Source organism: Chrysemys picta, chromosome 10 (genome assembly GCF_011386835.1).
Source record: "Chrysemys picta bellii isolate R12L10 chromosome 10, ASM1138683v2, whole genome shotgun sequence".
Taxonomy (NCBI): Eukaryota; Metazoa; Chordata; order Testudines; family Emydidae; genus Chrysemys; species Chrysemys picta.
This window is the reverse complement of record NC_088800.1, coordinates 49,426,279-49,439,560: the sequence shown is the minus strand read 5'-3', so window position 1 is coordinate 49,439,560 and position 13,282 is coordinate 49,426,279. Positions and strand designations below refer to the sequence as shown.

At 47.3% G+C, this 13,282-nt stretch overlaps 2 protein-coding genes across 24 annotated transcripts in view; one reads left to right on the top strand and one right to left on the bottom strand.

Annotated features, from left to right (window-relative positions):
- Positions 1–13,282, bottom strand: part of IFT140 (intraflagellar transport 140) — a 248,755-nt gene that overhangs the window by 87,154 nt on the left and 148,319 nt on the right. For all 23 annotated transcript variants that reach the window (XM_065558612.1, XM_065558607.1, XM_065558616.1 and 20 more), the window contains one exon: positions 3,053–3,209. In XM_065558612.1, the coding sequence (XP_065414684.1) occupies positions 3,053–3,209 (157 nt within the window). The remainder of the gene's footprint in view (positions 1–3,052; positions 3,210–13,282) is intronic.
- TMEM204 (transmembrane protein 204) overlaps positions 1–13,282 on the top strand; it is an 82,025-nt gene that overhangs the window by 48,925 nt on the left and 19,818 nt on the right. The gene's annotated exons all lie outside the window — the stretch shown is intronic.

Sequence of the window (13,282 nt, the reverse complement as noted above, 5' to 3'; positions counted from 1 at the left end):
AAGACCCAAAATTATTTAAACGCTAAACATTTTGTTCTGCTTCTTCTTCATATTAGAAACATCAAGTCTTTATTTCCTTCTCTTTGCTGGAGCAGGGCTGGCTCTAGGTTTTTTGCCGCCCCAAGCAAAAAAATTTTGGCTGCCCCCCGTCCCAGCCCTGGGCTCCTCGCCACACCGCCCTGGGCTCTCCCCCCCGACCCGCACCCCCCTGCTGCCCCAGCCCTGGGTTCTCCCCCACACACACCCTGCCACCCCAGCTCTGAGCTCCCCTCCACGCCTCACCATTGCCCTCCCCCCACACACACACCTCCTGCCGCCCCAGCCCTGGGTTCTCCGCCCCCCCCACTGCACCCTCCTGCCGCTACAGCCCTGGGTCACTGGTTACTTGCTCCCAGGGAGGGTCATTCAGCAGAAATTTTGGATGTGCACAGACAGGATTGGTTCCCATATGGTTACAGAACTGCAGTAAAGTGGAACAATTTTCAGCTTGTGTGATTGGAGGATATCTGGATGCATATTATAAGACTGTCCTACATAAATGAGGAAAAGTTGAGGTGTCTTTATTATTCTTTTGTTCCACTCTTTCTTTCTATGGGGAATTTGCCAATGCAATATCACTGTCTTCCTTTAAAATAAACAAAAGGCAATGGCTGTTGAAAATAGCAATTCCAGTCCTAATAACCACTGGGAAGCATTTCTTGCTCAATTTTATCCTACTTTTTCTACAGCAAGTTACAGTGGATCAGTATATTTGATTTGGGAGAAATGAAGTAACAGCTGCCCAAACTGAGCTTGAGCACTCCTGAATTTTGAGGTGTTCAAATCTGGAAGGCTGGTGCTGGGGGGAGCTGTGGCTCCGTAGGGGAGCATGGCAGCATGTATGCAGCAGCATGTCTGGCACTGCGTGAAGCCAGACATGCTGGTCTGAGTGGCACGGTAAGGGGGCTGGGGGGTTGGAGAAGGGGTAGCGGGTTTGGGGGGGCAGTCAAGGGACAGGGAGAAGGGGGGGTTAGATGGGTCAGGGGTTCGGGGGGCAGTCAGGGGACAGGCAGCAGTTGGATAGTCATGGGAGTCCCAGGGGTTTGTCAGGGGACAGGTAGGGGGTGGAGTCCTAGGGGGGAAGTTGGGGGGGGGTCTCAGGAGGGAGCAGTTGGGGACAAGGAGAAGGGAGGCTTAGATAGGGGGTGGGATCCCAGGAGGGGGCAATCAGGGGACAAGGACCAGTGGGGCTTAGATAGGGGGTGGAGTCCTGGGGGGACAGTTGGGGCAGGGGTCCCAGGAGGGGATGATCAGGGGACAGGGAGCAAGGGGGTTGGATGGGTTGGGGTTTCTGTGGGGGGCAGTCGGAGGGAGTGGATGGTGGCAGGGTGGGGGCTACCCTCCCTCCCCATGGAGTGTCCTATTTTTTGAATGTTAAAATATGGTATCCCTACCCTTCACAGTGCAGCTCTCTATTCAAAGCAGGCTGCAGCGTGAGGTCTCAGCTTCCTCACTCCCTCCCTCTCTTTCCTGTTGGTAGTGGCCAAGGGAATGCTGGGAAATGTAATTCTTTCCCTGCTCCAGGGCTGGCTCTATAGGCAGGGAGCTAACCAAGGAACTACAGCTCCCAAGGCCCCCTGTTGGTTCTCAGCTCCCATGCTGAATCCCTGCCGCCCCTGCAAATGGGCTGCCCCAAGCACGTGCTTGCTTTGCTGGTGCCTAGAGCTGCCCCTGGCTGGAGAACCTTGACAAGGTCTCCGTAAGACCAGAATGTGATACCACAAAAGATTGCAACCTAAACTTCACCTATCACTTCCCCACTATTCAGATTCTCCAAAGATTTTGCCAAGATCATGTAGCAAAGAGAAATGTAAGGGCTTGATATGTCTAATCTGGAGAGGATTATGGCAGGATTATGCATGGTTCTGGTCTGGAAGGGGCAACATGGACCTATACAGTTTAGATCCAAGGAACAATTGTAGGGATCCCCACCAGAGAGCAGATGAGGAGGAAGCATTGTCAGGGTAGTGAAGTCAGGAGTGCTGCAAGCACATTAGCAAGGAAGAGCCTTTGATTTATTTGACAGGCTCTCTGGTAAAATTAAATCTTGGCAACATTTAGTGTTAATTCACCACTTTAAAAAAAAATGTAAAAAAAGCAGATAAGAGCCATTTCTGGGAAGTGCAATAAAGAGGTATAAAGGCTGTCTCAAAGAAGCAATATAGAGGAAATACTTTTTTTTTTTTTTTTTGGTACTTTGTAGTTCAACTTTAACTGAAGGGTCTTTATCATTCTAAGTAAACATATCTTGTTACTAGAGATGGGTCCAAGAGACAAAATTTGGATCCATATTTCAAAATGGAATGGTGTTTCAGATCTGGGATTTTGGGTTTGATCCACTGATAAACAGACCTCACTTGCACAATTCTAATCCAGATCCAAGCTTGGATTTTGAATATCCCCAAATTTCAGATATTGGTTCAGACCCACATCTACCTGTGACACTGAGATTTGGGTTCCTTCATAGCGTTATGTCCCTTCCTCTCTTACTTTGTAACTTGCAGTGTTTTTCATGTTTTTTCTCAGCTATATATACTTGTGGGGGAAAACCCCCACAGATGAGCAATGAAGAGCAGCATTAGAGCCTTCTGCAAACCCTCCAGAAAAGCCCCAATGATCTCATGATGAAAATCAATATCTTTGAGTTTCTGTGGGAATAAACAAAACTAAAACAACCTGGGCTGTTTGTTACTGATTTGAGCTTACAAAAAACACAATATGAGTGCTCTAGGTAGTTTCAGGAAAAACATTTTGAACTAGCCTCCTGCTCATAAGATTTTCCTATTTTCTTACCACGAGTTCTAATATTTTCAGCATGAACCCCCCTGCTAACAACAAAATGTATTATGACCAATAGAAGTCACAAGTACTGGACTCTTAAAAGTTTGTTTGGCTGCTACCTTCTGTGCACCGGATCACAGTATTTACACAGATAATTTAGTGAAGGCCAGAACCAATAGTTTATTACTGGGATAAAAACAAATCAGAGCAGAGCAAGAGAAAAAAAACATACTGTGCTTTCTGAGCTCTCTGTCTGCCGCTGCTGCTTGTCTGGAAACTGCAGGCTTGGTTCAAGGACTGCTTCACATACAAAAAGTCTTGGTTCACCATGGTCCCAAAAGTGGCTAACAGGGATGCGATCTTGCAGTTCTGGATGCTCAGTAACACTCCTGCAAAATCAAACGGAGGACAAACATGTAAAGACAGGTGGAACATGTCCCGGGCTGCTTATTCAATTCATTAACATAAATAAGGGATGAAACATACCATGGGATAGCCCCAAAACTATCATCATATATATAATATAAATGTTTAAAATTTCCTAAAAGTGCAGTCAAGGTACAATAAACTATCATAATAAATACAAAAAGAAGAACAGGAGTACTACAGACTAACACGGCTGCTACTCTGAAACCTATAATAAATACAAATATTCATTGTATTAGGTTCAACCTCGTAATAGCAATGCAAAGAGTTCCAGGTTTGACACATTACTCAAGTATTTATAGCTTGCCCAACACCTTCATATCACATGTCCTCTTATGTATTTTATTTCACAACACATTTATTGAATCCCCTGGGAAAGATGTATAATACTCACTCCTGGTGTTTTTTCTTTAGGAGTACTGGGTTACTAGCTGTCAAGGCTGAATCCCCACTCTGTCACTCCGAGTGCAGAAGTGGGGCCCGCAAGGATTTTAAAAATTAATACTTGCCACTCCAGGCTTGTATTAAACTCCCAAGGTTACAGCTTTTCTCTGACCTTGGCTTGGTAAACGCTGCCACCACCCAAATGCAACAAAAGTCCCTTTGAACCCGGGAAGGAGCACTTGGGAATACCTCCCTGTGGAGTGCCCTCAAGCCCTTTCACACACACACCTTCCGGGGAAGAGCTGAAAAAGGAAACAAAGGAAATTAGCTGGGGCTACCAGCTAATCAAACAACATGCACAAACCTCTTAGGACACCAAAAATCCAATCCTGTTCTTAAAAAAGGTAAATGTTACTAAAAACAAAAAGAAAGAAAATACTGTGACGGATTGGATCACAGAAAGCCCCTTAGGGCTGCCAACTGATGTGCCAAGACTACTTCTGCCCCTGCTTTCCCTGCCCTCTCAGCTTGGGACTCCAGCACCCTCTCTTGTTGAGCCAGACATGCCAGTCTGCTCCAACACAGACCCAGGGTCTGAACCACGTGCCCCAAAGCTGCAGACTTAACTGAAAGCAACTTGAGAAGTGTTCCTGTCTTTAACACTCAGATGCCCAACTCCCAATGGGGTCCAAACCCCAAATAAATCCGTTTAACTCAAATTGTTCGCCCTCTATAACGCTGATAGAGAGACATGCACAGCTGTTTTTGCCCCCCCCCAAGGTATTAATGCATACTCTGGGTTAATTAATAAGTAAAAAGTGATTTTATTAAATACAGAAAGTAGGATTTAAGTGGTTCCAAGTAGTAACAGTCAGAACAAAGTGAATTACCAAGCAAAATAAAATAAAATGCGCAAGTCTATGTCTAATACGGTAAGAAGACTGAATACAGATAAAAACCTCACCCTCAGAGGAATTCCAGTAAGCTTCCTTTTACAGACTAGTCTCCTTCTAGTCTGGGTCCAGCAATCACTCACACCCCCTGTAGTTACTGTCCTTTGTTCCAGTCTCTTTCAGGTATCCTTGGGGGTGGGGAGAATATCTCTTTAGCCAGCTGAAGACCAAATGGAGAGGTCTCCCAGGGGTTTAAATAGACTTTCTCTTGTGGGTGGAGACCCCCTCCTCTCTCCTATGCAAAGTCCAGCTCCAAGATTGAGTTTTGGAGTCACATGGGCAAGTCACATGTCCATGCATGACTCAGTTTTTACAGGTAGCAGCCATTGTTTACATGCTACCCTGAACGTCCTCAGATAGACTTCTTATGTGGATTGGAGCTTTCCAGGATTCATTGTCCTTTAAGTGTTTCTTGATTGGGCACTTAATTTGTACATTCCTTTCTCACGAAACTGATCAAATATCGGGACTATCCCCATAAAATCAGGACATCTGGTCACACTATTTATTACACTAGCCAAACATACTAATAAATGGGACTCGGCCCCACCCTGCTTGTAATACAGGTAATACATGGCTGATGTATTGTCCGTGAGAACTGAAACTGGCCTGTTCATGATGTGGGGCAAGAATGCCTGGCAAGCCAGTCGGACTGCCCTGAGTTCCCCGATATTGATATGGAGCGAAAGCTCCTGCCTGGACCACAGACCTCGAGTCCTGAGTTGTCCCAAGTGGGCTCCCCGGCCCAGTGCAGAGGTATTAGAGACCAGATGTACAGACGGTTTGGAGTCTTGCAAAGGGAACCCCCTTGCAGACCATCCAACAGTGCAACCCCATGTCAAGGAGTCAAGGATTTGAGAAGGCACCATGAAAGCCCTGTTAAGGTGATGTCTGGAAGGGGAGTACACCGTGGCCAGCCAGGCTTGGAGAGATCTGTGTTTCAGCCTCGCATATTGAACTAGGTAAGTGCACGAAGTCATATGGCCGAGTAGGCTCAAGCAATGCCTGACAGTTGTGACCGATTATGACTGTAGGGAGCTTATTATCATCGAGATAGCCCAAAAGAAGTCCTCCAGAAGACTGGCATTTGCCAACATCAAATCGAGAACCGCTCCAATGAATTCAATTATTTGAACACGTTAGGGTCGACTTCTGCACATTTATTAGACGACCTAATGCCCGGAAGGTCAATTGTATGAGGACGATGTCGGACTCCACTTGCGCTCGAGACCAGCCCTTAATGAGCTAGTCGTCAAGGTACAGGAACATGTGGACTCCTTTTCTCTTCAGAAATACCGCTAACACTGCCATAAACTTGGTGAAGACTCACTGGGTGGCTGATAGATTGAATGGCAGGTCTGCAAACTGGTAATGCCCTTGGTTCACCACAAACCTCAAAAATCAGCATATGAAAGTATGCATCTTTCGCGTCAAGGGCAGTATACCTATCCCTTGGATCCAGTGATGGGATGATGTACGCCAAGGAGACCAAGAGGAACTTAAACTTTTTGAGATAGGAGTTGAGCCAATGCAGGTCAAGGATTGGTCCAAGACCTCCCTTGGCTTTGGGGATCAGGAAATAGTAGGACTAGAACCCTTTTCCCCTTAGCTATAGTGGAACATCTTCCACAGCTCCCATCTGGAGAAGGGATTGCACTTCTTGCTCTAACAGAAGCTCATGAGAAGGGTCCCTGAAGAGGGATGGGGAAGGTAGGTGGAAAGGTGGGGTAGAAATAAACTAGACGGAATTCTAAACTCCACTGTGTTTAAGACCCAGCGGTCTGAAGTAACCTGTTCCCAAGTTTTGAGGAAATGGGAAATGCGGATGGAAAAGATAGGGATGACTGGATCCTTGATTAAAGGGATTGATAGGTCACCCTTGAGCACCTCATCAGAATGACATAGAACTAACTGTGAAGGCCTGGTGGAGGAGGGTGGAGGTGGCCTACTACGCCCAAACCCATTGTTTCTTCTCCTCCTCTGGTCATGCCACGGTGGTTGGGGATAAAAATGCCGATATTGTTTTGGCTTATACAGTCTCTTGGGCTGTGCCAGAGTATGCAGCCCCAGGGACTGTAATGTCAGCCTGGAGTCTTTTAGGCCATGTAGCCTGGCATCTGTTTGCTCTGAAAAGATCAAGGGTCCTGTGATGTTATTGACATGAACATAGATGACGGTTGCAACCAAGGTCCTATGGTTGCACCAAATCTTGTACAGAGGAGGTCAAGTAAGGTGTCTATGAAAAGGTTGTAACTTGCTGGTTATGGTTATGCTGTCTGCATGTGTGTATCATTTTTGTATTTGAAGTTCTGAATATTGGCTATGTACTTGCATCTCAATATGTTTGATTCTAAGTAGCATCAGTGAAGCATTTGGTCAGCTTCTTGGGAAAGGACTATTCTGAGTAAGTGCCCAATCAAGAAACACTTAACTGACAATGGACTTTGGGAGACGCCAATCCACATCTGAGCTTTCCTGGGAACGTTCAAACTAACATATAAACAATGGCATCAGCCTGCAAAAAGCTGAATCATTCATGGACACGTGACTTGCCCAGGTGACTACAAACTCCATCTTGTTGCTGTGATTTTGCACAGAAGAACAAAGGGGTTTTCGCCCACAAGAGAGAGAATATAAAAGGCCCTGGAAGCCTCTCCATTTTGTCTTCAGCTGGCTCAAGAAATGGCCTCTCCACCCCAAAGAGATGCCTGAAAGAAACTGGAACAAAGGTCTGTAACTACGAGTGGGGTAGGGTGGGGTGGGGTGGGGTGAGTGATTGCTGGACCCAGGCCATAAGCCACAACGTTGGTCTGAAAAAGATTGGGCCCAGCCTAGGAAGGAGTCTAGTCTATGAAAAAAGAACAGGAGTACTTGTGGCACCTTAGAGACTAACAAATTTATTAGAGCATAAGCTTTCGTGGGCTACAGCCCACTTCTTCGGATGCATATAGAATGGAACATATATTGAGGAGCTATATATACACACATACAGAGAGCATGAACAGGTGGGAGTTGTCTTACCAACTCTGAGAGGCCAATTAAGTAAGTGAAAAAAAACTTTTGAAGTGATAATCAAGATAGCCCAGTACAGACAGTTTGATAAGAAGTGTGAGAATACTTACAAGGGGAGATAGATTCAATGTTTGTAATGGCTCAGCCACTCCCAGTCCTTATTCAATCCTAAATTGATTGTATCTAGTTTGCAATTCCAGCTCAGCAGTCTCTCGTTGGAGTCTGTTTTTGAAGTTTTTCTGTTGTAAGATAGCCACCCGCAGGTCTGTCATTGAATGACCAGACAGGTTAAAGTGTTCTCCCACTGGTTTTTGAGTATTATGATTCCTGATGTCAGATTTGTGTCCATTAATTCTTTTGCGTAGAGAGACTACTCTGTAGTCTGTGAAAGAACCTTATTGGGACATCTCTGCGGGTGAGATTTACCGGTATTCAGTTTCCTACTGTATTAGGCTTAGACTTGCGTGTTTTGTTTGATTTTGCTTGGTAACTTACATTGTTCTGTCTGTTATTACTTGAAACCACTTAAATCCTACTTTTTATACTTAATAAAATCACTTTTGCTTATTAATTAACCCAGAGTAAGTAAGTAATTAATACCTGGGGGAGCAAACATATCTCTCGATCAGTGCATATCTCTCTATCAGTGTTACAGAAGGCGGACAATTTATGAGTTTACCCTGTATAAGCTTTATACAGAGTAAAATGGATTCATTTGGGGAAAGACTGAATACTGGGAGCTGGGAAAGTCCCTGTTACCTGAGCAGTCCCCTAAATTCTGTGAACTGCAGGGGGCGTGGCCCAACTTCTTGGTCTGTGCTGTAGCCGACTGGTGTGTCGAGCTCAGCAAGACAGGAGTGGAGGAAAGCCACTTCTGGTAGTGGGGTTTGCTCTCAGTGATATCCCAGCACATCGAGTGACAGTCTTGACGGAGTTACTGTGACCCAACCCATCACAGGTCCCTCAAATGGCAGGTCTCATAATGGCTGTTGAACTTCCTGCAGGAACCCTGATGCCTGCAACCAGTAGCTTCTGTGCATGGTGATGCACATGGCTGTGGCCATCAATCTGGCCACAGAATCTGCAGCATCCAGGGCTGCCTGCAGAGAGGCTCTGGCCACTGTCTTGCCCTCCTACGTGAGGGTCAAGAACACCTGCTGGCTATTCTGGGGAGGCCTATATTTAAATGTATTCATTGCTTCCCACGTGTTAAAATTACAGCAACACAGCAATGTTTGCCGGTTTGCTATGCAAAGTTGAAGCCTGCCTGTTGAGTAGGCTTTCCACCCAAGCAGGCCCAACTTTTTAAGTTCTTTTGCTTTCGGTGTTGACCCCACCTGGCCTTAGCGATACTTCTCATTGGCAGCCGCTACCATGAGTGACCCAGGGGTAGGGTGTGAAAATAAAAATTCACAGCCTTTAACATCTACAAAATACTTCCACTCCGTTCTTTTAGCTGTGGGCAGGAGGGAGGCTGGGTTCTGACGAAGAGCCTTAACAGACTCCATAATCACCTCATGCTGGGGGAGACCAACCTTTGCGGGAGCTGTTGCTGCCAAGATGTCCAAGAAGCCATGGGTTGGCTAACTGACGACTTCAGCCTGCAAGCCCAGGTTGGACACCACCCACTTTAATAAATCCTGGTGGGCTCCTCATCTGGCAAAGAGGCAGAAGAGCTGTGCATAGCTGTCAGTGGTAGTGTTTGCCGCGGTGCCAGAGAGGGAGAGCGGTTCAGCACGGGTCTTGCGCTATCCCAATCTCTTCGCCTATCTCCTCCTGGTGCTGGAGAGCAGCTCTTTTCATGGTGTCTATGATATTTCTTCTTGGGCACTGGTGAGGAGGAACAGTGCTGACAGCCTCTACCAGTGGGAGGCGCACTGCAGGCCAATGACAATGTACGCAGCACCAAGTCAGATCTTACCTCTGAGGCGGGTCTCAGTGCTACCTCCATCAAGAGTTTATTTAGTCTCGATGTCCTGTCTTTTTGGGTGCACGGTTAAAACTCCCGACAGATCTATCAGCGATCATTCCTGTGGGTCTCTTCCAAACACTTGAGACAGCTCAAGTGAGGGTCACTGGTGGACACAGGTTTGTCACAGGAAAAACAAGGCTTAAACCCCAGAGACCAAGGCGAGGGGCACCTCACCAGTCGCGGAGAGATTTCTTAACTCTATCACACTAAAACTTACTAAAAACTATTCTAACAAACAAACAAACTGTATAAGAACCACTATAAGAATTTTGCCAAGACAAAGCAGGGAGTTCCAACAGCCATCACGGGCGGTAAGAAGGAAAAGACAGTTACTTCTTTTCGTAACTGGCGTTCAAGATGTGTTCCTCATGTCCATTCCGTTCTAGGTGTGTGTGCTCACCACATGCACCGGTGCCAGAAGTTTTTCCCTCAGTGGTATCCGTAGGGGACCGGCTCTGGCACGCTCTGGAGTGGCACGCATATGCCGCTGCATAAGGGGCACCGCCAGCTTCCCCCAACCCTCCTTTTTGCCGTAAACTCCAACAGTGGGGAAGTAGGGCAGGTCATGGAATGGACATGAGCAACGCATCTCAAAGAACATCAGTTACGAAAAAAGGTAACTGTCTTTTCTTCTTTGAGTGCTTGCTCATGTCCATTCCATTCTAGGTGACTCCTAAGCAGGTAGGAATTCATGGACATGTGGACTGCAACACAGCCCTGCTGAACCCTGCATCATCTCTGGCCTACTGGGTGATGGCGTAATGCGTGGTAAACGAGTGCTGCCAAGACCATGTCGTGGCCCTGCAGATGTCCTGAATAGGGACATGGGCTAGGAAGGTCACCGAGGACGCTTGCGTTCTGGTCGAGTGGGCTTTCATAAATTGATGGCGGCTGGGCCTGAGCCAGCTCATAGCAGGTATGGATGCAAGAGATGATCCAGTTTGAGATCCTCTGAGAGGACACAGGAAGGCTCTTCATTCTTTCCGCTGTTGCTATGAAGAGTTCAGCTGATCTGCAGAAAAGTCTGGTGCGTTCCAAATAGAAAGTCAGCGCACGCCGAACATCCAAAGCATGTAGCAGCCTCTCCTCACTGGAGGAGTGTAGTTTAGGACAGAACACCGGGAGGAAGATGTCCTGGTTGACATGGAAGGAGGATACCGCCTTAGGCAGAAAAGCTGGATGGGGCTGTAGGTGGACCTTGTCTTTGTAAAAAACAGTATATGGTGGCTCTGACATGAGGGCCCGCAGTTCGGAGACCCTCCTCGCTGAGGTAATGGCCACCAGGAAAGCCACCTTCCATGAGAGATGAGAGAGGAAGCATGAGGCCAAAGGCTCAAAGGGCAGCCCGGTGAGCCTCAAAAGAGGACCAGGTTGAGATATCACTGGGGAACTGGGTCCCTGTTCAGCGGGAAGAGCTTTTCCAGGCCCTTCAGGAACCTCACTGTCATGTCTTGTCATGTGAAAACACTAACTGACCTTGAATATGCGGGTGGAATGCTGATATGGCTGCCTAGTAGACCTTGATGGAGGAGAAAGTGAGTCCCTGATTCTTCAACTGAAGCAGATAATCCAGGATGGATTGGAGAGACGACTGGGTTGGTCAGATACTATGCTCCACCGCACAGCTGGAGAACCGCTTCCACTTAGCCAGGTACGTAGCTCTAGTTGAGGGCTTCCTATTTTCCAAGAGAATTTGCCGCACCTGACTGGAGCAAGTCTGCTCCTCTGGGTTTAGCCTCGCAGCAGCCAAGCTGTGAGGTGAAGTGGGGCGAGATTCGGGTGCAGGAGCCAACCATGGTCCTGGGATAGGAGATCCGGGCATTCGGGCAGTGGCCACACCTAGGTCCATGAGCGAGTGTTGGCGAAGCCACGCCGGGGCGACCATGATGACACGAGCCTTGTCCCTTTTGATCTTTGACAAGGCTCTGCTGATAAGAGGGATCGGCGGGAAAGCATACAGCAGATCGCTCACCCATGACAGGAGAAATGTATCTGAAATACATCGCCTAGACCCTTCAGGGAGCAGAAATGCCGACATTTCCTGTTCTGTTTGGTGGCGAACAGATCCACTCAGGGAGTTCTCCACCTGCAGAAGAGCATCCTGGCGACCTCGGGATGGAGCTCCCACTTTTGGTGAGAGCAAAAAGACTTGCTGAGGCGGTCCACCAGCGTGCTGTGAACACCAGGGAGATGTGCCGCTTCCATGTGGATTCCATGCTGGATACAGAAATCCCACAGATGGATGGCTTCCTGACAAAGAGCCGATGATCACGCTCCCTCTTGCCTGTTCACATAGAACATAGAGGCCGTGTTGTCTGTCAGGACTCGCACCGCTTGACCCAACAACTTGGGGAGGAAGACCCTGCAAGCTAGGCGGATGACACTGAGCTCTTTGACATTTATGTGCAGTGCACCCTCCACCGGGGACCAGGTTTCCACATTGTCACAATATATGTCCCCCATCCAAGGTCTGAGGCATCTGATATCAGCAAGATCGAGGGTCGAGGATTCATGAACAGCACCCCTGCCATCACCCTCCTGGGGTTAAACCACCACTTTAGGGAGGTGAGTACGCTGCACAGGATCGCGACAACCCTGTCCAGGTGATTTCTGGACGGGGAATAGGCCATTGCCAGCCACAGCAGGAGGGGCCGCATTTTGAGCCTTGCGGACCACGCAGGTGCACATTGCCATGTGGCCTAAAATCCTGGCTGTGGTGATTGGGTGCACGAAGAGGGTTAGCAATTAGCTTTGACATTGAGTTGAACCTATCCTGTAGTAGAAACACCCTGGCTTCGGTAGAGTCTAGCACCATGCCAATGAACTCTATCCTCTGGACCGGAACTACCATTTACTTTTGCTTGTTTATCAACAGGCCCAGAGCTCGGCACAAGTCCTGCAGCACTTTGACACTGCAATGGACTTGGGACCTGGAGTGGCCCTTGATGAGCCAGTCTTTGTCAGGGTTCCCTCCCGACTCTGAACTCTAGGATACAGATGTGGGGACCCGCATGAAAGACCCACTAAGCTTATTTCTACCAGCTTAGGTTAAAAACTCCCCAAGGCACAAATCCTTCCTTGTACCTTGGATTAGGTAACGCTGCCATCACCAAGTGATTTAAACAAACATTTAGGGAGGGCCACTTGGAGCCCTACCTTCCCCAAATATCCCCCCAAGCTCCTACACCCCTATTCCTGGGCAGGCTTGAGAATAATTCCCCCAAACCCCTAAACTCCCTTTCCTGGGGAGGCTTGAGAATATATCCTCACCGATTGGTACAGGTGAACACAGACCCAAACCCTTGGATCTTAAAACAATGAAAAAAATCAGGTTCTTAAAAGAAGAATTTTAATTAAATAAAAGGTAAAAGAATTACCCCTGTAAAATCAGGATAGTAAGTACTTTACAGAATAACAAAAGACTCAAGAACATAGAGGATCTCCCCTCTAGGTAAAACCTTAAAGTTACAAATCCAGGGATAAACCTCCCACTAAACAAGGAAAATCACAAGCCAAAATAAAAGTAAGCTAATGCATTTCCTTATTATTACTTACTAATTCTAATTGAGTTGGATTGCTTGCCTTCTTGATCTGTCTCCGGCAAGCACAAACAACAGATAGAACAAAGAACAGACAAAACAAAGCCTTTTCCCCCTCCCCAGATTTGAAAGTATCTTGTCCCCTTATTGGTCCTTTTGGTCAGGTGCCAGATAGG